The 25,475-nt window shown below is 48.5% G+C and overlaps 1 protein-coding gene across 5 annotated transcripts; it reads left to right on the top strand.

Annotated features, from left to right (window-relative positions):
• The first annotated feature begins 6,315 nt into the window (after nt 1–6,315).
• Nucleotides 6,316–24,143, top strand: cabp1b (calcium binding protein 1b). 5 transcript variants are annotated; one of them, XM_028973756.1, is made up of 8 exons: nt 15,841–15,915; nt 20,493–20,645; nt 21,405–21,435; nt 22,213–22,356; nt 22,436–22,545; nt 22,902–22,976; nt 23,102–23,174; nt 24,095–24,143. In XM_028973756.1, the coding sequence occupies exons 2-8, from the start codon at nt 20,580–20,582 to the stop codon at nt 24,118–24,120; spliced, it is 525 nt and encodes a 174-aa protein (XP_028829589.1). In that variant the 5' UTR covers nt 15,841–15,915; nt 20,493–20,579; the 3' UTR covers nt 24,121–24,143. The 5 variants fall into 5 exon arrangements, with proteins under 5 accessions (XP_028829586.1, XP_028829589.1, XP_028829587.1 ...); XM_028973754.1 differs by lacking the exon at nt 15,841–15,915 and adding an exon at nt 17,389–17,921; XM_028973757.1 differs by lacking the exon at nt 15,841–15,915 and adding an exon at nt 18,138–19,119.
• The last annotated feature ends 1,332 nt before the right edge of the window (nt 24,144–25,475 follow it).

The raw sequence follows: 25,475 nt of genomic DNA, 5'->3' as shown, positions 1-25,475 counted from the left end.
TACACTGTTCATTATTTAAGGCAATCAGTAAATACATATTGATAGTTTATTGTTATTCGTTTAAAAAAAGATCATATTTGTGGGCTCTAGAGGGCGACAGAGAGCTGGTTTATGGCCAGTCAAACAGGGCAAGAATTAGATCTGAAAAGTATTGACTGTTTAATATAAATAAAAGACAGAAATGTGTTATTCTTAAAGTTTTTTTTTAACAATGCTGACATATACAAAAGAATAAAAATGAAAATTCTTTGTTTAGTTGGAAAGGTGGGCTGAGGTGCATGCAAATTCCATGTAAAATGAATGTAAATTCATAAAGTCAAGAATATCCGCAGACCAAAATAACCCCCAAAGAGTGTCTATTAAGCCAAAACTGTCACAGGGAGGATGGGACATAAAGTTTTTTTTAAAACGTTTTTTAAAAAAGTAATACATTAACACACACTTCCAACTAAAGGTTTGAATGCATCTTCTCATTTATGGGTCTTGGGTTATAAAAAAAGACACCTGAGGTTATGTAAAAAGTGAAAACAAGGCAAAAAAAAGGGCAGCATTTTTATTCTCCTGGGTCACGTTTGCTTTTATGGTATTTGGCAGACGCCCTTTTCCAGAGCAACTTACAACATGCTTTCCTATTACCATCAATAAAGTAATCAGTTCTGGTTCACTAGGACTCAAGCCATGAACACAATCATTTTATTCACTCTGTTGTAGGTTTTCTTGCATAAGTCAGACTATAAGAAAGCTACAACATAGTCTAAGCATTCTCTAGTCTTAAGGGTGCCGTTTGAAAATACTGTGCTGTTCTGACCTCGAGGGGACGTTCCTTCTACCCCCTAGGGGCCACGACAGAGAAGAGTCTAGATGGGTGCCTCCTCGTACCTGCAGCGGTGGAGGAACCAGGTGGAGGGTGCGAGGTGCAGTGCGAGGTGTAATAAGGTAAGATGGTGCTGCCCCAACTTTGGTTGAGTCTGCTGGGAGCCAGCGGAGCCAGCGGGGTGGTGTGGGAGAGTTTGGGAAGGTTGAAGATCAGTCGTGCTGCCGCATTCTGTATTAGCTGTAGAGGCCGGATGGCATTCAGAGGTAGACCTGCAAGGACGGAGTTACAGCAATCCAGTCATGGCTTCTCTCCACCACCTTCAGTCTGACAACAGGGATGGTTTCCAACATTCCTACGGGTTTATATTGAACACTGTCTCATCATTCACTCAAGATAATGAGCATCTCATGAAGCAGCAGAAACTCAGGAAAAAACAGATTCATCAAACTTCACTTTCTCCTGCTGCAAAAACTGGTGACTGGTACTGCACCCGCCATACTTCACCCCAGCAGGAAAACAAACTTAAGATAAAATGTACTCCCTTCGTTCGTCCCATTAACCTCACAAGTGTCTTCTTTCTCTCATTACGTCACCCCGGTTCTTATGAAGTTCATCGAAATCGGTGTCTGGAGTTCATCGTCCTGCGTGGAACTGCTTTGCACCGAGTGTGTAGATCGTCTGCCAAGTGAAAATGTTTCTGGACAATTTTATCTCACAGTGCGAAGAAAAGTAAAGAGGGGAAAGGTGTAAAAAAAAAAAAAGAATAAAAAAGAGGAAGATTGAAGTGATTGTCACATGTGATACACAGCAGCACAGCACATGATGCACACAGTGAAATTTGTCCTCTGCATTTAACCCATCACCCTGAGTGACCAGTGGGCGGCCATGACAGGTGCCCGGGGAGCAGTGTGTGGGGACGGTGCTTTGCTCAGTGGCACCTCAGTGGCACCTTGGCGGATCGGGATTCGAACCTGCAACCTTCTGATTACGGGGCCGCTTCCTTAACCGCTAGGCCACCACTGCCCCAAGAACAAGGTCTGTTTCTGCTCGGAATAAAAAGGCCGGAATGTTTTCTCAGCACATGCGCAATCTGTGGAGATCTGGAGATGCTGTGAACATCAGAAAAGTGAAAGCGGGGATAAACCTGTCAGCTCCAGTGACAAAAGAAACTCCTTTTCCCGACCGACAAGTCAGCACTTGAGGTTTCAATCCCTGCCGCCAGTCCCGATAAGACGACGCTGCGGACAAAACGCTTGGGTGTCCACAAACGCTCCCGCCAAGTCAGGAAAATGCTGGAAGGTTCTGCCGCCGCTCAAGTTACAGCCTTTCAATGGCGTCTGCAGGCCGCAGATACGGCAAAAAAAGAAGAAAAAAAAAAGATCAAATGAAATAAGCAGAGCAGACCTGCGTCGGCTGGAGGTACGGCAGCTGTCCCCGGCGCGTAGGCCCGCCGGCTGATCGCCGGCTGCTTAATTATTAAAGTCGGCTCATGCATGTTTCATCGGTGGCAAACAGTGCCAGGGGACAGAGGTTAATGGGGGGGGGGGCTGAGATGTAGTCACAAATAGAACGTACGTACGGGGAGCAACAACACCGCATCTGAAGCGGGACCCCGGGGGGAGCTCCATTAGCATCGCAGCAAATTTGTGCTTTTGACACGAGGCCATGAAAAACACGTGAGGCCGTCCAAGTCCATTTTATAGAAAGTTATTTTTTTTCCATATCATGCTAAATCGACTATAATATATATATATTCGAAAATTGCACTATTCCACGACGCTTCCTTGTCTGACGGTGTTTGCATGTTCGCCCCGCGTTGGCACGAGTTTCCTCTGGTCTCTCCGGTTTTCTCCCACCGTCCAAAGGCCAGGACAGGTGAATTGGTGACTCTACATCGACCGGCGGTGCACGTGCGTGTGCGTGCGTGAACGGTGTGTGAATTTTGAGCTACGTACTCCAGTTCTGTGTGTGACAGGAGAAGCGAGACAACGCGGCGCAACAAAACTACAGCATTACAGGGCGGGACAGAACGAGGAGGACAAGAGAGTGAGAGTAAATACGGCATTGTGTCCGCAGTAGACATAGCTGTAACAACAGCAACATGACCAAATTAATAATTTAATAGTAATTTAATAATCTCCAGTAATTTGACTCCATTCCCCCAAAATTGAACCATTATATGGTTTATATGTGGGTGAATGTGATCAGGAACGTGACACGAACGTGACACGACTGTATGGCTGGGATCATTTTACATTTTCATTTACAGCGTTTACCAGACACCCTTATCCAGAGCAACTTACAATCAGTAGTTACGGGGACAGTCCCCCCCCTGGAGACACTTAGAGTTAAGTGTCTTGCTGAAGGACACGATGGTAGTAAGTGGGGTTTGAACCTGGGTCTCCTGGTTCATAGGCGAGTGTGTTAACCACTTGGCTACCACCACCCTATCATGGTCCGTGCAGAGACAAGCAGCGTGTAGTCGGCACTTTAGATCACACACTGACATTATACACTCGAGTCCAAGAAGATGCATAACACACAGATCTTCAGCCAGAAATGCGCTTTCAATTGTAATGTGGTGAAGCTCCACGTGGGTTTTTCCGGCCACGACCAGTAAACTGTAGGGCTGTGATGAGTGTTTCACACACGTGTCTGCTTGGCCATAGAAGGATTTAAATACACTGTGCATTAGTATGCGGCAACCGCACGACCCTCCCCGCAACACCACAGTGCACGTACTGGTGCAAAGTACGAATCCGAAAACGTTGTGGCTGAGCACTGACTCGAAAAGTGAACGCTTCTGGATGTTTGCTGGAGTGAGCATGGAAGATGTTTTATTTATCCAGTCATACTCAACGGGGCCAGATTTTACCCCGAGGCGGTGACGACCCCTGCTGGAACCCAGAGAGAGAGAGAGAGGGAGAGAGGGAGAGAGGGAGGGAGGGATGGTTTTGTGGAGACGTGCTCCTCTTGTTGGCTGGACCAATGTGAGGAGAGACGGGACGATGATGACACCGAGGACGATGGAGGCCGAGCGATGGAGCGAGACATTCTCTTTCTCCCTAAAGCAAGAGAGTCCGAGGCACAGATGCCACTGAACACAAACTCTCAAGAGAGAGAGAGAGAGAGAGAGAGAGAGGGGGGAAGCTACTCACTTCTTTGTGCCTCCATCCTTCTTTCATATAAATAAATGCCTCATGCACACAAATGCACACACACACACACATAACAGAAGTCACTAATTAGCCCTAAACAGCATCCGTACGGCCTTCTCCCCGACTCCCCGAACATCTGCTGTGAGGGTCGGGACCCTGGGCTCGCAGATGGGACTGCAGGACCGTCACGTTCGACAGCAGCCTCTTCCCCTCCGCGCCGGGGCCTGCTCCGTTACGTAACCGCCGCACCGCCACTCTCGCTCCGCGTTACCTGCACACGCGATACCGCCTCCGCCGCATCGCTGTACCGGGAATAAACGCCGACCACCCGGTAGTGGAAATACAGCTCCAGAAGCACTTCACTTTAAAAAGTGATGCACAGCAGCACAGCACACGGTGCACGCGGTGAAATTTGTCCTCTAACTCATCACCCTTGGTGAGGAGTGGGCGGCCATGACAGGCGCCCGGGGAGCAGTGTGTGTAAAGTGAAGTGATTGTCACATGTGATACACAGCAGCACAGCACACGGTGCACGCGGTGAAATTTGTCCTCTAACTCATCACCCTTGGTGAGGAGTGGGCGGCCATGACAGGCGCCCGGGGAGCCGTGTGTGTAAAGTGTAAAGTGTAGTGATTGTCACATGTGATACACAGCAGCACAGCACACGGTGCACTCAGTGAAATTTGTCCTCTGCATTTAACCCATCACCCTGAGTGAGCAGTGGGCTTGTCGGTGGAAACTAGTCCTGAGATCCTCGCCTTTACAATACCATCAGAAAATAATCCCCGGTTCTGCCTTCCCAGCAGCACTTGTTTGCCAAAATCCACGTCTTCGTTCGGTGCCAATAAGGCTGATAGTGTAGACAGTCCAGAACGTTCTGCCCTCCACAAACGCGGCATCCGCAAGGCTGGTTTATCTCGTCCTGCACTGTATTGTGGGTCGGTGCACAATGTCCTTTGTCGTGTTGTTCTGGTGTGTGTTAGCTTTGCAATTTCGGCTCTCTGTGTATATTTTAGACGTTTACAGCATTTACCCGGCGCCCCTATCCAGAGGGACTTACAGTCAGTAGTGACGGGGACAGTCCCCCCCGGAGACACTCAGGGTTAAGTGTCTTGCTCAGGGACACGATGAGAGTATGTGGGGTTTGAACCTGGGTCTACCACCCTTATATGGCGAGACGACAGTAAAACTTTCACTTTGACTTTGAAGCAGGTTTCACCTCCCATACTGGCAACTACCAAAACGTGTGACGACATTGGTGGTTAGATTTTGGCAATGTGGCTAATCTCTGTACTGCAAGAGCAGCTCATAGTCAAAAAGCGAAACAAGAAAACGAAACAAAACGAAGCCACAAGACATTAACAAGAATGCATTTTGAACTGCGTCCCAGTTTTGACAGGCTAAATGTTTGCCCGTGTGGACCAGCGGAATAATATCGGTGGTTCGTCGGCGAGAGCAGCATTGCGACATGTTTGCTTTGCTCTGTCCACAGTTTTCTGAGTAGAATTATTAATCTCTGGACAATGAACATGGACTTCAAAACGAGCCCCTCCCACCCAGATTGGCACCCGGTCCTGAGGTTGGGCGTCGGCCTAATCAAAACCTGACTGTATGTATGTTAACACAATACAAATATGCATTACAGTTCAAGAACATGTTGTGAATGATGTTTAAACTGCTTTAAAGCAGGTACATTAGTCCAGAAGACCCAGGTTCAAACCCCACTTACTACCACCGTGTCCCTGAGCAAGACACTTAACCCTGAGTGTCTCCAGGGGGGGGCTGTCCCTGTAACTACTGGTTGTAAGTTGCTCTGGTAAATGCCGTAAATGTCAATGTTCTGACCAGATATTCTTGTGATTCTGCCCTATTGTGTCTGTGCCAGTTACTTTTCATTGTCGGTAATACCGTTTCGTGAGCAATAAGATGGAAATATGTTAATAATGCCTCAGGCTTCACGTGATATCTTACATAAACCTGTACCTATTTTTCACGTACGTAATTTCAGTTGGCACAGAAATATAGACAATAATTATATAACAAATATTGCATCAGGTTAATATCTTAACTACTAAAACACTATATAAACACTATATATTGTGGTTTTCTTTAGTCTGAGTGGGGAAATTATACTTAATTATACACGTGTGTGTGTGTGTGTATATATATATGTCGCACTGTTATTTTCTAAACCCACTCTTGTGAGTTTATTTGAAGGACTGTTCCGTCGTCTCTCGTGACGTCACTGCTGCGGCCGGCGTCACATTTACCTGCAGAGTGCAACCTTCTCTGCTGACGTCACTCACTCTTTCATTCATTTATTCTCCCGGATCGCGCACCGACGGCCTTGAGCCGCCTGGAAACGTGACGTGGGCGCCGGAGGTGGGGAGGGCGGGATACTACGGAGGTGGATGGAGGAGAGAAGTCTCTCGTCCGCTCCTTAAACGGCTTTTTTTTTTTTCTCCTTCTCCTTCTCCTTCTCTTGTCGTCCGTCACCAAGTCCGGGCCAGTGACAGCGGTGACACGCCGCGCCGGGAGGGAGGAGGGGGTATATAAGCCCCCCACCCCCTCCGAAGGTGTCCAAATTCGGCGACGACGCCCCGCTCCTCCTCGCCGAGCAGAGGCGCAGGCAGGTGGCGAACCGCAACTTTCCCGACAGCGGCGGGAGCGGGCGGGTGGGCGTCGCAGCTCCGCGTCAGCTCCTCCGAATCCTGCGCCATGCCGCGTCGGTCCGGCTCGACCTGAGACCCGCGCCGTCCCCGCGATGAGCTCGTCGCTCCCCAAGAGCGAGTCCACCACGTCGCTCCTGCGACCGTCGGCGCCGAGACGCAGGACCGCGCGGCCCGCCGACCACGTGCCGGCCGAGGACGCGTCCTGGGCGGACGACGGCGACGCCAGCGCCCGGAGACCCCTCTGCCAGCCCGCGCGCGGGGGCAAAGGGCGCGCGCGCCCGAAACACATCGACTTCGAGGACGAGCGCGGGCGGGAGCGCGGCAAGTCGTCCAGACCCCCGCAGCATCCTCATCATCACCATCACCACCATCACCACCATCACCAGCAGCAGCAGCACCGGAGCGCGCCCTCGCCGACTCCCTCCCAGTCGAAGCAGGCGGACGAGGCCGCGCGCTTCTTCGAGCCGTCGGCGAGGGAGAGCCGGGCGCGCGCGGGCTCGTCCCCGAGTCTGACCTCTGACCCGCCCGCCGCGTCGTCGCCCCCCCCGGCCGCGCCCGTCCGGCCCGGCGGGAAGCAGCGAGGCGCCGCCGCCGCCACAGCCGCCGCCGCGGACTTCGACCCCAACCTGCAGCCCATCGTCAAGTCGGTGTTCGGCCAGGTGAGGCACGTCTTACGAACCGAACGCCGCAGAACTTTCGAAAAGTGACCGGTCTGCCGGGGCTGCCAGGGTCACGGAGCGGTTTTAATGGCCACCTTGACTTTCGAGGGGAAACAAATCCCACAATAGCGCTTAAAATATACATATATATATATATATATATATATATATATTAATGGTTTATTCAAATGATATTATTACTGTATTAATTGAATTATCAACTATATACGACAAGTAAGGAAAGTGTAATTAAACTAAAACCAGTCAACCTGTGCTCGACCCGACAGCCCGAACGTCCTCGGTCATTTTAACGTCACGATTTTCGGCTTCGAAACGTCTCCTTTCTTCCTTCATTTTTTTTTTTTTTTATGTCGCCGTAATTGCGGGTCTAATACGGAGCGACCTGGCCGGTGTGACGGTGCGTGTCGTGACCTTTTCACTGACGAGTGGCGACTAATCGTGTGATTATTTCCTTTAAAAAAAAGGATGGGCGGGGGGGGGGTAAGGTTGATTGAGGGGACGTAATTGCAAGTGGGATTAAAATTAATTCGAGCAGCCTGGAGGCTGATTCCAGGTCAGAGCCATTACGCAGGTCCGACAAAGTGCCATCGTTTTGGGAACAAGAGGGTTTTTTTTTTTTTTGGAATTGGAGCTACCTGAGAAGAAGTGGAGTGGATTTGTTGTGGGATCCAAGACCCAGTTTCCATGAAAAGCGGCCCACTGTGCTCGTAATAGGTCGATGAGTGTTTGCGATCTATTTTTAATCATTTTAATTCATAGGCTGTAAAGCCCGTGATATGCGATATCGGGGCATGACGCTGACAGACATCTTTGTCTTCGCGTAATTATAACAGGGCTTAATAATTTACGCTCCTCTGCTGAGGGCTGTGTCGCACTGAAACGTGAGAGAACCGGGGACTTTGTAAAAGCCCGTCACCATCGCTACGCATCGTAGTTCCATGCATAATAACAGTCATGTGCGCAGGCTCGTCCTTAGACGTACAGATTTCGGCTGCGCAAGTGACGCGGTGCGTATCCGAAGCCTCACCCCAGAGGACACTGGATCACTCCCACGTTTTTGGTCCCGTGTGACGTGCCCAGAGATCACTTTCACCGCTCCTTTTATAACCGCTAGAGACGGAGATGCTGTTGATGAACGCCAGATCAACTTTCATCCCGTCCAGGTTTTGAACGTGACCCACCGCGGTGCACCTGACGTTTTTTGGGTGAAAGTCGTCTCCTCGGACGTGCGTTTTTAGCTCGGTTCTCTCAGGTCTGCAGCTCTGCGGGCCTCCAGACTTCCAGGGTTCCAGGCAGGCTCACTTGTCCCAGAAATAACTTCAGGGGCCCCGGGCCCAGCTCGCTCGCGACTCGTTTACGCCCCGAAGTGTGAAAATGCGAATTGCTGCTCACTCGTCTAGCACGATGAGTCTCGGCGCGAGAGAGAGCGCGAAAGGTGAGTATCACCCACCAGCCCGCCGTGTTTGTGCGGTTCGAGGCGTCACGACAAACACCTGTTGTGGTTCAAATGTCGGTCTGTTCTGCCAAAGCCACGATTGCATAACATCTCCAGACACCTTTTAGGCGTCGGTGTCGCGAACGTGCACGCCAGCGGCAGCGTTCTAACCAAGGAAGTTCACCGCTATGCTAAGTATTTACAGCCGCGTTCATGTTGGTGCGAAATGAAGATTCCTCAATTGCTGCATATCACATCTCCTTATGCAACATGAAGGCCCACATACAATCCCCACAGAAATCAGCCTCTGCCAGCGGCCGCTAAATATAGCAACCCGGAGACCTGATTATAGGAGGGGAGAGGAGAATGCCGCCTTTTGTGGCGAAGTGGAAATATTCTAATCCCCTCGGCTACCTGACGGAAGGGGGGGGGTTTCAAATCGGAGGAACCCGCGAAGGGTAAAGTCCCTGCGCTTGGGCGTTAAACGCGAAGAGGCCTCCTCTCTTCGACGACGATCGCGGGGACAAGAAGTGTAGGCTAATAAAAGAGGAATCTCGCAATCTCGTTTTTACGCCAATTTGTCCACTCTGCAGGGCTCGGGCCCACTCCGCATCCCCCCTCTTGTCAAATCTCTTTTGGCCACTGAGTGTCGTAGAAGGATCTTCCTTCAGAGGAGTCCGAGACCAAAATATCTCCTTTTCAGATCACCACACACCACAATAGCCCGTTTCATGCACTACTTGTACAAAATAGGCACAAAACACTTGAAAAACTGACATTTTTCATCATTATATTCAGGGTATATGAAGGGTAAACAACGACGACGCTTTTCTGTATCCTGACTCATTTTTCAGCTGACCAGAGGTCAGATTGTAATAATTGGATGTTTGAGCTATCAACCATAATCATTGTCATGATCCGGTCCGAAAGGGGATCCGGTCCGGAGTTTCACTGTTGTCCTGTGTAATGTTCCCTGATCGTCTTCACCTGTGTAAAATTGTATAAAGCTGCCCTGTTCGTTTCTGTTCGCCGTCAGGTCTTTGAAGTTATGTTCCATGTTCACCAGCGTGTCCCCTGTCCTACATTTACATTTACAGCATTTACCAGACGTCCATATCCAGAGCGACTTACAATCAGTAGTTACAGGGACAGTCTTCCTGGAGCAATTTAGGGTTAAGTGTCTTGCTCAGGGACACAATGGTAGTAAGTGGGATTCGAACCCGGGTCTTCTGGTTCATAGGCGAGTGTGTTACACCACTAGGCTACTAGCACCCTGTCCTGTGCGTCACAAATTAAACCCTGGTTTCGTGATGTCATGCGATTGCGTCCTTCCTTCCTCATCTTCTCGTCACCTCTTCGCCCTCCTCTCCGTTCACCTGCCTTGTCATGCCAGCATGGTTCTGACAATCATTAGCATTCAAACAAAAAAAAAAAATTCACTTTACATGTAATTAATATATGAATTATTTTTTAAAAGAACTACGTAATAATATATCACTTTTCGAGCTAAAGACGTCTGTGTCATTGTAACCTTAATGTGTAACTGGAGTTCGTGGCTTTCGCGTGAACGGCAGAAACCGGGCACGGGGGCCAGTAATGTTGCGTTCCGTTCGGCCCTCGCGGTCGGGACCCGCGGGCCCTGCTGAAAACGAGCCGGTCCCGAGGAAGGAGAAGATGAGGAGCGGCGGGGAGGCCTCCCTGGGTCAGGCTGACCTTCTTGGTTAGACGTAGAGGGGAATAAAGCGAGGGAGTGCCGGGGCGGGGGGGGGGGGGGGGGGGGGGGGGGGGTGGGGGGGGGGGGGGGTGGTGGGGGGGGGGAGAACGAGGGGAAGGGAGGAGTGCGAATGCTCGAGCGTGATGCAAGCAGTGCCGCGCGCACCACGTCATTTTCTGCCGTCAATATGTCTCGGGCTGCGGCTCTATTTATAGCCACGGACGTGTGTTTTTATAGTCGGCTCATGCGCAGCTCTGAAAGGGCCGCGTTGTCGCAGCTTCCTCCGGTCTGCGCAGGAGGCAGAGAGGTTGGACCTTGAAATCTCGGGATAAATAATGCGGTTTGTGTGTGTGTGTGTGTGTGTGTGTCCGTCTGAGTCCTGGTTAATAAATATTCATGGTCACCTGGGGGAGGTGCATGACATTGAGAGGGGAAAAAACAGACAGTGATGGAGAGGGAAGAAGCGAGCTGTGGGCCTGTGGGGGTGGAGTCGGGGGGAATGGAGAAGGAGGACGGGACAGACGGGCCAATCAGAGGGCCCCAGCCGACAGGGAAGGACAGTTTACATTCATTGCGTCCCATCCTGCGGATTGGAGGACAATAAGTGAAAGTGAAGTGATTGTCATTGTGAAACAGTGCAGCACAGCACGCTGTGACACAACGAAATGTGTCCTCTGCTTTTAACCATCACCCTTGGTGAGCAGTGGGCAGCCATGACAGGCGCCCGGGGAGCAGTGTGTGGGGACGGTGCTTTGCTCAGTCGCACCCTGGCTCATCGTGATTCGAACCAGCAAACCTTCCGATTATGGGGAGCAGCGGGGAAGGAGGCGAGGGGATGAGGCTGGGGTGGACCGGGGCAGAGGAGAACAGGAAGACAGCTGGCTTGAGGATGGTCCGGGAGCGTGGGTTGGATGGGAGGGCCTCTTGGGTGGCACAGGTGGACACCGTTACTTGGCTACGGGTGGCAGGAAGGTGGGGTAGCGTATGCGTATTGTCGTAGCAAAAGGGGAAGGCAAAAATTAACATTAACAGTATTTATCAGTCACCCTTATCCAGAGCGCCTTACAGTCAGTAGTTACAGGGACAGTCCCCCCCTGTAGACACTCGGGGCTAATAGTCTTGCTCAGGGACACGATGGTAGTAAGTGGGATTTGAACCTGGGTCTTCATAGGCGAGTGTGTTACCCACTAGGCCACTACCACCCTACCACCATCAATCAGGTGTTTGCAAAGAAGGCTGGTGTCTCTGGGAATTTGTTTAATTCAACAAACAGCGGGCAGCGCCCCCCCCCTGGCCACCTGACTTTTATACTCGCCGCTGCCCGCTCTCACTTCCGCTCCCGGGTCGCTGTCTCCCTGTCTGATCTGGCTCCCTCTGGGGGGCTGGAGGCGGTGCGTTGGCCGTGGCAATTTTTTTATATAATATAGTATTTTTTTAGAGATCACGGGGGGGTGCAGAATTATATCTGGTAACCACAATTATATTTGTAAACGTTACATGTATAAAATCCCAATAACACATCCAAAATTTGTATAATCCTGTGTGTGTGTATATATATATATATATATATATATGTGTGTGTGTGTGTGTGTGTGTGTGTGTGTGTGTATATATATATATATATATTAGAGGTGGGCATAGATTAATTTTCTTAATCTAGATTAATCTCACTGTAATCTTGGAATTAATCTAGATTCATTTTAGATTAGATTTTAGATTAATCTAGATTAAAATGGCTCATTTGAATTCTGCCGAATTCTGCATTCAGAATATGTGTGCTACCCAAATAATGACTAAAAGTAAGTCTTTGAGAACGGGTTTCTCAAGCCAGGTGGCGCATTAGACCAGGGGTTCATCTCCTGTTTCCAAAATGCATCACAAACTGCTTGAGAAAGCTGTTCTACTATGATAATTGGTGATGAAAATAAATTATGTTCAATAAGATGTACTTGTGTTTACCAACTGTTTATTCAGTTAAATAGCTGCATCCATGTTACCACGTCACGTTTGATGTGGTCATTTCACAGTTCGAAGACTCGTTCTCGCCCCCTAGAGTGCAATTCGGCTAGGTATACATCCGCGCTAAAATATCAAGGTGAAAGTCATCATTGCGTAGCGCTTCTTCTTCTGCGTTGTGTAACTTTTTGATTTTGTTTCTTGAACCACAAATGATGAGCTGACACCCAAGAGATTTTCTGTGCAAAGTGTATTCTGTACAAAAAGCAAGGTCGCGTCAGAACATCGCGTCACACATCGCGTCTTTCTGCACCTCTCTCTACAATATACAGTATTAAAAGAACATAAAAAATATTCACAAAATAACACACATGCAAAATATTCTTATATACTTATACTTATATAATATACTTATACCTCTAGTGTAACCATTTAACTCCGGCACAATAGCTTGCGTAGTATAGCACTGACTGTGAGACTGACTGTCACTTGTTCAAGTGCACCACCGAGCATGACAGTTGAGTTGGGTTCGGTCTAACTCTAGGGCCAATTACAGCTGTAATATATACTCAGTGGAAAAAAAGGTGGGGAACCACCAGCCTAGCAGACTGATAATCGGAAGGATTTGGGTTTAGGTCACTAAGCGCCGAGGTGCCAGGTTTCCTTGAACAAGGTGGATTAAAGGCAGGGGACACATTTCGTTGTGTGCACCGTGTGCTGCGCTGCTGTCCATCACAATGGCAGTCACTGCTTTCACTTTCTCTTGTGATACTGATCTCTCTTCGCAATACTGTCATGAGTGAGGACTTAGTCCTCATGGGCACAGAATCGCGTTTTTCCAATCTGAACTTCCCACGACAAGTTCAAGTAACAACAACATCACAACAACATTTATTTCTTATATAGCCCAAAATCACATACAGTATGTCTCAATGGGCTTTGACAGGCCCTAGAGTTGACACCCCCCACACTTGACCCTTCTGCACACAAGGAAAAACTCCACACAAAAAAACTCTAGGAGAGAGAAAAAAAGAAAGGAAGAAACGTTGGGAAGGAGTGATACAGAGAGGGACCCCCTTCCAGGGTAGAGTGAGCCTGCAAATGGTGTCAGTGCAGGGCTGGTGATGGTTTGTACAATATAATAATAAGTCCTACAGTTGTAGGGTTGGAGAAGTCCAGGATGTAGTCCAGTGTCATGGTCTAGATTACGTGTCCATTATGATGTTACTGGTCCACTTGAAGATCCCTGAAGCTGTAGTTGTAACGGTGGTGGTGGCTGTGGTGACCCTCTGGTCCGTTTCATGCTATGTACCACTCTCCACGGTCTCATCATCATGACACCAAAGAAAATACATATTTTTTTATTTCAGTGTAGGCCGCTGATTGGGGCCTGTCAGGATGATGTCAGGATGATGACAGTCGGTATTTATGTGTTTAGCATCTTAACTGGTCCGCTGTGGAATAAAATAGAGGACAAAGTTGAGGCGATGGTTCAACATATCATGAAAGCTCTAGGTTGCCTGATTTGTATTGGTAACCTGTCCCACATTGTTCAACACTGATGTAGTACGCGTCCCACATTTGCTCTGTTTGCGTCTGGCGACGCTAGGCAGATTCTGGAGTTGTAAAACTGGGGTGGTCTGAGTCCGGAATTGGTTCTGTCTGTGTCCTTTGCTCCTTCCATCACTTTGTTTGCTCAGAGCAATCTGGCCACCAGCTATTTTGCATTTTACGTTCTACCCTTGGTTACCCGGCTGACATTCGGCACCCCAACGTCTGCCTACACTGCGATCCCGGACCAATCAGTATGCGCGTGTGCCCAGTCTGCGAGAGCCTGCGTATGAACATAAACCAACTGCTGAGATGCGTGAAAAACTATATGTGTTCATGTTCGGATCTTCTTGTTCAAGTAATGGCACCTGCGGCAGACCAGCGGTAGCAGGCATATTGCTGCCCCCAACAGCTGTAGAACCTGTTCAAATCGTTCACCCAATTGGTGAAATTAACCCGCCACTTCATCACTGACCATGGTGTTTTGCATACATAAAAGCTGAGATAGTCAATATGACAGTGAGGCAGAAAGCGTGATAATTTTGTAGTTACACCGAATATGGACAGACACAGGTACACTTGAATACCCAAAACACAGGGAATCAGCAGCCTTTTATTAGAGTAACGCGAATAAATTCCCCTGTCCGTTTATCGCATATGGAAAAAAAATCTAAATTTGAGTGCATCCTCAATAATTCATGCTGGAATTAAGCATGATAATATTTCACCAGCGGCGTGGCCAATCCAACTGAAAGTCATCATCATTTATTTTGCCGGAGGAATGGCTCTCGGGTCACTGACTGAGTCGCACGCTAATCTTCAGCAGTCAGCACTCGGCATCACACAGAGCTGCGTGCCTGAGAGTGGCTGCAGAGGAGGACCACGGTCACGCACACGGCGTCAAGCATGGGGCACACACCCTCCGCCATAGGGGCGTAACTGACATTAACTCTGATATTCTTTTTTTTTTTTTTCATATATAAATACCGGCATTTGCCTTTTTCTATATGAACAAAAATGAGAAAGATGAGTGTTAACAGAAAAACTTCACTTAAATAAAGAAGAGACACCTCAACAGATTCTAGGCTGTATGCAAATAACAACATGTATAAGATCATGCAACTTTGTAAATGGGTTGAGTGAAGGTAAGTGAATAAATATCATCACAGGCATCTGCCCTTTTGCATCGTAAATGTAAAATGTGTCTGTATCTTGACAAAAAGAAAATATCTACAATTTCTGTTGTTGTACAATTATTTATGTCCAAGAAATGCAATCTTATTTGATCACAGTTCACTCAGAGCGACTTACGATCAGTAGTTACAGAGGACAGTCCCCCCCTGGAGACACTCAGGGTTAAGTGTCTTGCTCAGGGACACAATGGGGGCTAATAGGTGTTACCCACTAGACTACCATCATGCTACGTCCTGGATGATTTAAACCCATAGCCATGTGTCACATGGTATTTTGTGCTATTTTTGTGATGTTTAATCTCTGGACACCTTTAACCTTACACAAGCCAACACACTTCATGCATAGTGCCGCGAAAAAAGTGAGCATGTGTAAATAAATCCACATTTAGTGTAGTGTAGGTGCCGGAATGTTAACGTGTGCGTATGTAAGAGTGTGATTACGTAGGTGTTGGTGTGTCCGCGTGCCCGTGTACATCGGCTGTGCTGATGTGATGGGAGTAGGCATGGCCTGGCTCTGATGGCTGATGTGTTGTGAAGTTCACAGCGAGCCTCCGGTGAAGGGCTGAATCATCAGCTCAGATGGGGAGAGAGGGAGAGCGGCCGAGCCAGACAGCAAATGAATGAAAAGAACGAGGGGCGGGAGGACGCGGGGCAGGACGGCGGACCCGGCTGAAATAACGAGCAGCGAGGCGGTGGCCGGGCAGGAAATGGCAGCACGTTCAGTTCGGCCGCAGGAAAGGTCTGAGTGACTATTGGGTGGCGTGCGCTCATTGGCCGCCATTGGGTAGCGTGCCTTCATTGGGTGCCATTGGGTAGCGTGCCTTCATTGGGTGCCATTGGGTAGCGTGCCTTCATTGGGTGCCATTGGGTAGCGTGCCTTCATTGGGTGCCATTGGGTAGTGTGACTTCATTGGGTGCCATTGGGTAGTGTGCCTTCATTGGGCGCCATTGGGTGGCGTGCCTTCATTGTGAGCCATCGGGTGGTGTGCCTTCATTGTGCGCCATTGGGTGCCGTGCCTTGATTGTGCGCCATTGGGTGGTGTGCCTTGATTGTGTGCCATTGGGTGCTGTGCCTTGATTGTGCGCCATTGGGTGGCGTGCCTTAATTGGGTGCATTGGGTGCCGTGCCTTGATTGTGTGCCATTGGGCGGCGTGCCTTCATTGGGCGCCATTGGGTGCTGTGCCTTGATTGTGTGCCATTGGGCGGCGTGCCTTCATTGGGCGCCATTGGGTGCTGTGCCTTGATTGTGTGCCATCGGGCGGCGTGCCTTCATTGTGCGCCATTGGGTGTCGTGGCTTTATTGGGTGCATTGGGTGCCGTGCCTTGATTGTGCGGCATCGGGTGGCGTGCCTTCATTGTGAGCCATTGGGTGTCGTGGCTTCATTGGGTGCATTGGGTGTCGTGGCTTGATTGTGTGCCATTGGGTGTCGTGGCTTCATTGGGTGCATTGGGTGTCGTGGCTTGATTGTGTGCCATTGGGTGTCGTGGCTTGATTGTGTGCCATTGGGTGTCGTGGCTTCATTGGGTGCATTGGGCGGCGTGCCTTCATTGTGCGCCATCGGGTGGTGTGCCATCATTGGGCGCCATTGGGTGCCGTGCCTTGATTGTGCGGCATCGGGTGGCGTGCCTTCATTGTGAGCCATTGGGTGTCGTGGCTTCATTGGGTGCATTGGGTGTCGTGGCTTCATTGGGTGCATTGGGTGTCGTGGCTTGATTGTGTGCCATTGGGTGTCGTGGCTTCATTGGGTGCATTGGGTGCCGTGCCTTGATTGTGTGCCATTGGGTGGCATGCCTTCATTGTGCGCCATTGGGTGTCGTGGCTTCATTGGGTGCATTGGGTGTCGTGGCTTGATTGTGTGCCATTGGGTGTCGTGGCTTCATTGGGTGCATTGGGCGGCGTGCCTTCTTTGGGCGGCCTTTGGATGAAGATATCGACGTCTCCCTGCAGAACTTTTGCCTTTGATCTCGACGCGACTTTGCACTGTGCGTGGCCGTGTGGTGGATAGGAGGAGTGGCAGCGCGCCTCAGATATTTTTAGCCGCACAGCCTCCCGTGCGCGCGTGTGTAATCGACTGTGCGGGTGCGTGTGCGTTCGGATTAGTGTCTGCAGCGTCTTGCTCGGGGGAAGGTAATATGCTTGTCCGAGCGAGCCTCTTTGTCGCTCTCGCCACTGCGCCGTTTGGACGATTTAAAAACTGTGCAAAAGAGGGAAAGGAGCGAGAAAGAGAGAGGAAAGGGAGGGTGGAGGGATCAAGAGAGGAGACAGGGAGGAGGCGAAAGAGGGTAAGGGAGGGAGGAAGAGAGAGAGAGCGAGAGAGAGAGAGAGCAAATGAATAAGCAATCTTGCATTTTTCTGCTCTGAGCGCTTCCCTCTCAGTAAGAAGCCACGCGTACCTCCTCTCCGCCTTGTTCCAGCGCTTCTTCGTTTCCTTCTCCCGACCTCCCTCCATTGCTCTCCCCGTGTCTCAGGTTCTCCCTCCTCCGCACCTCTGTCTTCCCTCTCGCCTTGGTCCTGTCTCAGAGCCGGTGTCTCTCCCTCCTTCCCCTCAGACCCTTTCCCCGCGGAAGATGAGCCCACCCTGACTTCATGCATGGCGACGGACACATGTCCACACACACAGGCACCAGTACACACACTTGTGGGCAGGCGCACTGATCTTTACGCACTGACACAGACACACACCGCGGAGGACTTGACTATGGGCAACTGCGTTAAATCTCCACTCAGAAGTCTCTCCAAGAAGGTAAGGGCTTGCGTGGTTCCTCCTCGCCTGTGGACCCCCAACCCCCACCAGCCCCTTGCCCCTGGACTGGACTGGACAGAGTGGACTGTGTGCGAGTCAACTGGTTGACGCTCGGCTGGCTTGGATTGGATGTTCTGGAGGTGCGGTTCTGGTGTAGATGTGTCCAGAGGTCTTTACTCCTCTTCTGATTATTGGTTCTGCATGTGCTACAGAGTTCAGACGTTTGCGCTACGTGGAACTGTGTGGAACGAGCAACGAATTGACCATAGAGCGTATTCTTGGAGTTACATTGGCATCTCAGCCTATGTACTCGTGGTGTTTGAGGATTTGAGCCAGTGTGTGGACTGATGGTGAGGCTGATGCTGTCCATGGAGAGGTGTGTTCAGGGCAGATGGATTGCCGTTTATCGAGCCGGCCAGTTGGGCATGTAGGCTAACAGGTGGCAATATCTGTACCACAGGAAAGGCTCGAGGAGTTCATTTTATACAGTCCATATAGTCAGATTTCCAAAAATTGTTAACATCTGCACTGCAATTGCAAACAGCCTGTGGCACGTTCTACTTGTTTCAGATCCTTCCATATAACTAACCTGAGTAGGTTGTATCGTGTTTTTTTTCTCCAAACACCTAATCTGCAAGCATTTTCTGTGATGCTTGCATTCATTAAGGATAATCTGGACGTCCTTGATAACATGTTGGTGAGCGTAACATGGTGTAACATGTAACATGTTGGTGAGCACGCTCGTCTGCTTTTTACGCTCCTAAAAATAATATCTTAAAATATCATTATAATATCGGCGTTTTGTTCATAGCCCTATCTGACTATATATGTCAGGGCAACAATACACAGCAGGCACCACCGCAGTTAGCATCTTCCTCCAAGTGCCCACTGGGCAAAGCTTCCTGGAGCGGCAGAAGCTGGCAGCAGAACTGGCATGGTAGCAGATGGAGTGTGAAGGTCATGCCTGAGCAGAGGGCAAAATGTGTGTATGCGTACGCACAAAGCACAACGAATGCGCGTAGGCACGCTCGCGTATGAACAAGCGTACGTACGAGGCGGCATTGATTTTGTGAGCGAGCGTTCTGCTTGAGGTCCTTTTCACTGGCCGACGCTGTAAAAATGGGATATTTTAGAATGGAAATATACGGTCTGAGTGCGTACAGAGCCAGTTCTGCTGCTTGTACCTGTTCACGTGCTGGTACGTAGACCGTCACTGAGCTCCTGTGGGTAAGAGCTGGGTGTCTGGTGTGTGCGCGCGTGTCCATTTCTTAACCATTGTTACATCACCACAGGCGGTTGCAGACTGATTAATATCTCAGCATGCGGCAAGAGGCAGAAGAAGCTGCAGTGCAGAATGGCCAAGGCATAGACAGTTAGGTAGATTTCAATAATCAGATGGAAATGCAAATGTGTTTATCATAAATGATATTATTTTCGAACTGGCACTAGATGCCGCACTATCCGTGAAGTGTGGGGCTTGTTAGCTAATGAAAGGTCAAAGGCGTCCTCAGGAATCACAAATAAACAGATCCAGAAAGAAGAAGTAGGGGTGCGTGATATCCATCAGTCATTGCCATGGGCTGAGCTCCTCCTATTTTAACAGTAAAACGTTGTGTTTTTGGGGGAAAGAAATAATTACAAACCAACAAAACCAGTAATTAGTTTCTCTTCTTCAACATACAGTTCATTCTTGTTTTATATATTTCTTCATGTAAATCCTGAGGACCTTGCGCCAGTGAGTGGCCGGAGTCTAGCAGCGTCGTTTTTATATTCGCTCTGCCAGTGTTAATACGGGTGGTGAGTGTGGGTTTCGCCATCAGGTCTCAGCCGGACATGCGAAACCATGTCTCATCTCGAAGCCCTTGACCCGCGTTCACCTGTTTAACCGTTAAACTGTCATTTTGGTGGTCTCAACTTTATTTAACCCGTGGCTGGCTGATTGATTGGGTATGCATGCTTTCGGTGTGCTGCTCTGCCCTGGGATCACTGGCTGATCATTATAATGCAAGTGGGTGGATGACTTCATTCTCCTCTTGAATGATGTGCTTTCGTCGACTCGTCTACTTTACTCACAACAGGGCGGGGCTCTGCGTGTTTGTTCTGGTGTGCAACCTGCATATTTAACCGATTACAGAGCAGCGCCTGCACCCTTAGAAAGCGGTCGTGGTGCATTTGCACGATTTAGCACGCTCTCGTCTGCTCACATTTGCTAGTGTTGTGCAACACAAACGTGGCTGTGTGGTCAGTGCCAGTTGCGGTCGTGATGGGCCGTTTACCGGAAGCATTTTCAGTTGCTGTCACGTTTTGACACGTATCGAAAGGAACCCTGAAACGAATGCTGCGGAAGACGGGCACTTTGCATCCACTGCACCTGAGAACTGCACGTCCAGCGATTTGCAGTGGGGCTACATGGACCTCGGTCGACTGACGTGTGACACCCATGTCGAGCCAGCATACCCATATTTTGTCCCCTGAGAGTGTGTTTTTTTGTTGCATTTTGTCTTCAATGCTGTGCGTCTAATCGTCCATCCTCCTCCACCCCCTGCTTTCTGTGGAACTCTGGTGGGTCAGGATCAGAAGAGAAGCTATAAAGCGGTGCAGTCCTGCGATGACGGAGCCCAGGGGCCTGTGTCGGCTCAGGCCCAAAACGGCGCCCTAATGCACAACATTCTCGGCCCGGCGTGCATCTTCCTGCGCAAGGGCTTCGCCGAGAGCCGGCAGGCTGTACGTAAGTCTGGATACGCAGTCTTTCTCGCTCTCCTTTTCTTCCCTCCTTTCCCCTCTTTCTCTCTTTCGTCGAACACGTGACTGAGTAAACGAAAGGCACAGCCGCACTCGGACTAGACGAGGCTGTGCCGTGCCGGTGGTCCTCTCTCATCCACTGCTCTGCGGCCTGGACGTGCCATATGGTCTTGTTACTCTCTTCCTTTGCGTCTGTGTGACCCGAAAAAAACCCTGAAACACGGTGTGCTGCTATCTGTGCTGAGTGACAAAAGTGACAGAACATCAGTGGCCTTCATGTTATCAGTGCAGTCAAAGCTCAAACACGTCTGCCCCATGTGAAACATTGCAATTTAGCGGCGGTGTAAAGCAATTGCCTGAGACTAAGACATCAGAAAATGTGAGATCAGTGACATTAAAAAAAAAAAAACGACAACAGCTAAAAGGCCTGGGTTTATCTGGCATGTCAGCCACTGGCATGCCGCTCACGGGGGGGGGGGGGGGGGGGGCAATATGACGGACACCCAAATACCCGATGGTAACATCTGTACCGTGCTCATGGGGTTTAAAACCTGTTTAAAAGCAGTCTTCTGTCCCTGCACGTTAAGTCGGAAGTGATAGACGACTGGCATTCAGATCCTGCAATCGCACAAGGCGATTTCAGTTTGGGTCAGTTTTCATATTCTCCAGGTTCATTTCAGTTTAATCGTGACCATGGACACGTGCACGCTGATTCTCACAATGTCTTTCTCTCCTTCACAGGACAGAGAGCTGAGGCCAGAGGAAATGGATGGTAAGTTCTCACATAATCATTCTCCAGGCAAGGCTTCAAACAGGCCCGTTGTATGTGGCCTCCAGATAAAATGTGCAGGTTCCAGATAACGCTTCAAAAGATGTATATCTACCGTTCCAAAAACACTATTTCATTGTTGACATTGATGCATTGTGTTTAAAAAATTTCATGCTGCATTTGAGTGCTGTTATATGGAGGGAAACAAAGATGATTATAACAAGTGTTTCTGGATTTTTTTTGTTCAATGGTTGTCAAAACCACCAGAGCCAGAGCAGCACTGACCCTGCTCTATACAAGGATGTGGCACAGTAATGAATGCAATGGGCTGTCCCATGAATACACTCAGAAAATATGGAAACAGCAATATATTGCGATATTTCATGTGGTGATATTGTAGCGATACAATATCATATATACGTTTAGTCCACCGTGTGGCGCTGTCGAGCGTTTTCTTAAGCGAGGTCAGCAGAGATGAGAATGAGGGTGCAGATACAACCTCCACTCCTGTAGATGGCAGTTCATGCAGAGTGAAATTGCGAAACATGACAGACCGATCACAGCACCTTGTATTTCAGCTGTTTTTTCATTTTCAGTGAACTGCAGCATATTGCAACATGTACAGTATCACAGTATATCATGATATAATCGTATCGTGACCCATGAACCCAACGATACGTATCGTATTGTGAGATCCTTGCCAATACACACCCCTAACACTCATCATGTTGTTCTGTCCTATAATTATTACTGTCCTTCTTTTATTTTTCTGTCTAACAGAGTTACGGGAAGCATTTAAAGAGTTTGATAAGGACAAAGATGGCTTCATTGGCTGCAAAGACTTGGGTAACTGCATGAGGACCATGGGTTACATGCCCACGGAGATGGAACTGATTGAACTGAGCCAGCAGATCAACATGAACCGTGAGTGTAACGAAAGCAAGAATACATTTAAATTCTCCCAGTTATCTAACACTATTCTAATTGTTCCCTGATTCATTAGTTGGGGGCCATGTAGACTTTGAGGACTTTGTGGAGTTGATGGGACCAAAGCTTTTGGCTGAAACAGCTGACATGATTGGGGTCAAAGAATTGAGGGATGCTTTCAAAGAGGTAAGGAGTAGAAATGATTGAACTTGATGGAGAAAAGGGGAACTTGGAATGGAAAGTGCAATAAGATGCACCGTGGGAGTTGAGGAGACAATTACCGAGCTGAGGGAACCCCAGTACGCCTTTAAATGAGTGTGAGAGAAACTAATGGGAAATAATCAGGTTATGAGTTGGGCAATTATGTGCCGTAATGATGTGGAGATGAGTGGATTGGGGCAAAGCTCACAAGTGAATCGCTATTCTATTTATTATTCATAAAGAGAGGCATGAGGTCAGCCCAGGGACACAGCTGAGATTGAGAAAACGCTCTTAACACCTTTCAGCTCTTTGTTGCTAATCTTACCCTTGTTTATGTTCAGTTTGACACCAATGGGGACGGGAAGATCAGCACTGCTGAACTGAGAGAAGCCATGAAGAAACTGCTAGGACAGCAGGTGGGATAAACTAGACGGATCTATCTGGAAGCTAATGCAATGAAATATAGAGATGATTAAAACTCATGACTAAAACTAAAAAATTACTATATGGTCATAATGCTTCTCCTTGTTATCCTTGGTAGGTGGGCCATAGAGATCTGGAGGACATTCTACGGGATATTGACCTAAATGGAGATGGCCATGTAGACTTTGAAGGTGAGTCTTACCGGACCCTCCATGATGGGATAAGCAAGCCAAGTGCACCTCCATTGCCGGCTCGGCTTCCAGCATTCGCATGAGTGCCTCTCCTGTTCCCTCTGTGAAGTGACCCACATAGATGTAGACTTACCTCAGCGCCAGCACAGGGTCCATCAGAAGCTCTCTGAAATTCCTACTGCGAGAGCGAGAGGGAGGTGGTGGGATGAGGCAGTGGAGCTGTCTTTCAGATTATCTCCCATCCAAAGGATTATGTCACCTCATAGATTACCCAGAGGGGGAAAAAAACGGCATCCAGGCAGTGTGACAAAAATAACCATGGCAGCTATTCTAACCAGACTATTCTAACGGGCAGAATTCTAACATTTACATTACATTTACATTTACAGCATTTATCAGACGCCCTTATCCAGAGCGACTTACAGTCAGTAGTTACAGGGACAGTCTCCCTGGAGCAATTTTAGGGTTAAGTGTTTTACTCAGGGACACAATGGTAGTAAGTGGGATTTGAACCTGGGTCTTCTGGTTCATAGGCGAGTGTGTTACCCATTAGGCTACTACTAACCCTCTAACATTCTGCCCGTGGACATATCGCATTCATATTTGCAACGATACCTGTTTTTTTTTTTTTCTCCGCTACTGCCCAATTAGTTTATCTAGTTTGACTTGCATGGTATGATGTCCTACATCAAACGGAAAGGGAACAAGGCTCCTCTGAGCCAAAGTGAACCTCTTGAAGCTCTCATTAAAAAGTCTACAAGAACTCAGGAGATATTTCCTAAAAGAGAACAATAGTTGACATACCATCTTTTTTTTTTTTTATCACCACAAAATAATCCTGGACATTTCCTGCACAAGGTATTTCACGGTGGGTCTAAATTACATTCTTTATTCTCCTCTCTTTCTTTTTCAATCTTTAGAGTTCGTGCGAATGATGTCACGCTAAAGCAAAAAAAAAAAAAAAAGCCCTAGATGGAGTGGACGGTAAACCCAGTGGAGAGCCTCGACCATCACCCCTGAGGCGGGTGGAGAAAAGGACGGACCAGGAAAGGGGGTGCTGTCTGGATATAATGCAACCACTAACCTCTCAACTACACACACAAAAAAAGCGCTCAATGTACCAGCCTTCCAAACAACGTGATTTCTAGAATGACTCCAGTTTTTTTTTTAAATGGTATACTGAGATATTATCATTCCCGGCAACCTGAACACAAGTCGTACTTTTCCTGAGTCTGCCGAAGAGACGTGACGTGTAGTGACGTGATGCTTCCAATCACTTCTAGAGCTCCCTTTTGGATATACTGTGGCTAGCTAGAGTCTACCTGAGCCTAATTTGGTCTAACTGCTCCTTTAATAAGATGTCATTTTTATGTAGAAAAAAATACTAATAATCTTGGTGCGCAACCAAGCACAAAGTTATATATTTACACATTGTAAAGAAATGGCAATACCATCAGATTACGGGCTGTATTTTAACAGCGATTAATAAGAATAATCAAGTTTGTCTTCGCTCGGCAAAAAACTCACAAACAAGAAGGGGCTTGCTGGTTAGCTGGAGCTGATGGAGTAGGGTTGGAGCGTCCAGCCAGCACTTTCTTGTTCCTTTACTTCAATTTCCGATGCAAGAGACGAACTGTTGTTATTTTACCTAAAAAGATGGTGAGCGTGCCCAAGTCTTATTTAGCACCACTAAAGTACAGCCCCGAGTCTTAAATGCACGTGGACGTTGGTGGGGGTATCAATTTCCATTACTACGTGCAGTAATACCAACCGGACACTGAGAGAAATAGTTACTTTGCAAATCATGATATTAAATATCAGAAATGCTGGAGATTGCTCTTTGTAAATATTCCAAAATTTGCACTAACGCACTTCCATGCACTATCCATCTATTTTTATGGGGGAGAGGGGCATTTACATTAAACCTTAATCGTTCGACCTGCTGCCGGGCATGCTCGTCTTTATTTTTCTCGTGACCTGCATGAGGATCTCTACCTGTTTCTATGATGATGATGATGTAGCCGTTCATGGGCACTAACTGTTCACTAACTAATTTGCTAGAAAATGAAGTGCAGTTGGTTTTAATTGTGTTTGAACGACACTTCTGAACTATTTTTAAATGTCTTCACAACGTCATGTTGGCACAATGCTCATGTGTTTCTATTATGTTGTGTATGTGTCTCTGTGTGTGTAAGAGAAAGGGGTGATATTGGTGAATGTGTGCTTTTGATGTACTGTGCTCACCTCAAGTCTTCTTTATCTGTACGTTAAACCTGTGTGGGTCTATGCATGCCAAAACAA

The sequence above is a fragment of the Denticeps clupeoides genome, chromosome 3, assembly GCF_900700375.1.
Source record: "Denticeps clupeoides chromosome 3, fDenClu1.1, whole genome shotgun sequence".
Taxonomy (NCBI): domain Eukaryota; kingdom Metazoa; phylum Chordata; class Actinopteri; order Clupeiformes; family Denticipitidae; genus Denticeps; species Denticeps clupeoides.
The sequence above is the reverse complement of the archived record's forward strand: the minus strand, read 5'-3'. Positions and strand labels throughout refer to the sequence as shown.

What these genes read in the sequence shown, in the direction of transcription:
- cabp1b (XM_028973753.1), top strand. Translation starts at nt 6,740, where the DNA reads ATGAGCTCGTCGCTCCCCAAGAGCGAGTCCACCACGTCGCTCCTGCGA. An exon ending in TGAGGGATGCTTTCAAAGAG is followed by an intron (nt 22,546 to 22,901) that starts GTAAGGAGTAGA and finishes GTTTATGTTCAG; the next exon opens with TTTGACACCAATGGGGACGG. An exon ending in TGGCCATGTAGACTTTGAAG is followed by an intron (nt 23,175 to 24,094) that starts GTGAGTCTTACC and finishes TTCAATCTTTAG; the next exon opens with AGTTCGTGCGAATGATGTCA.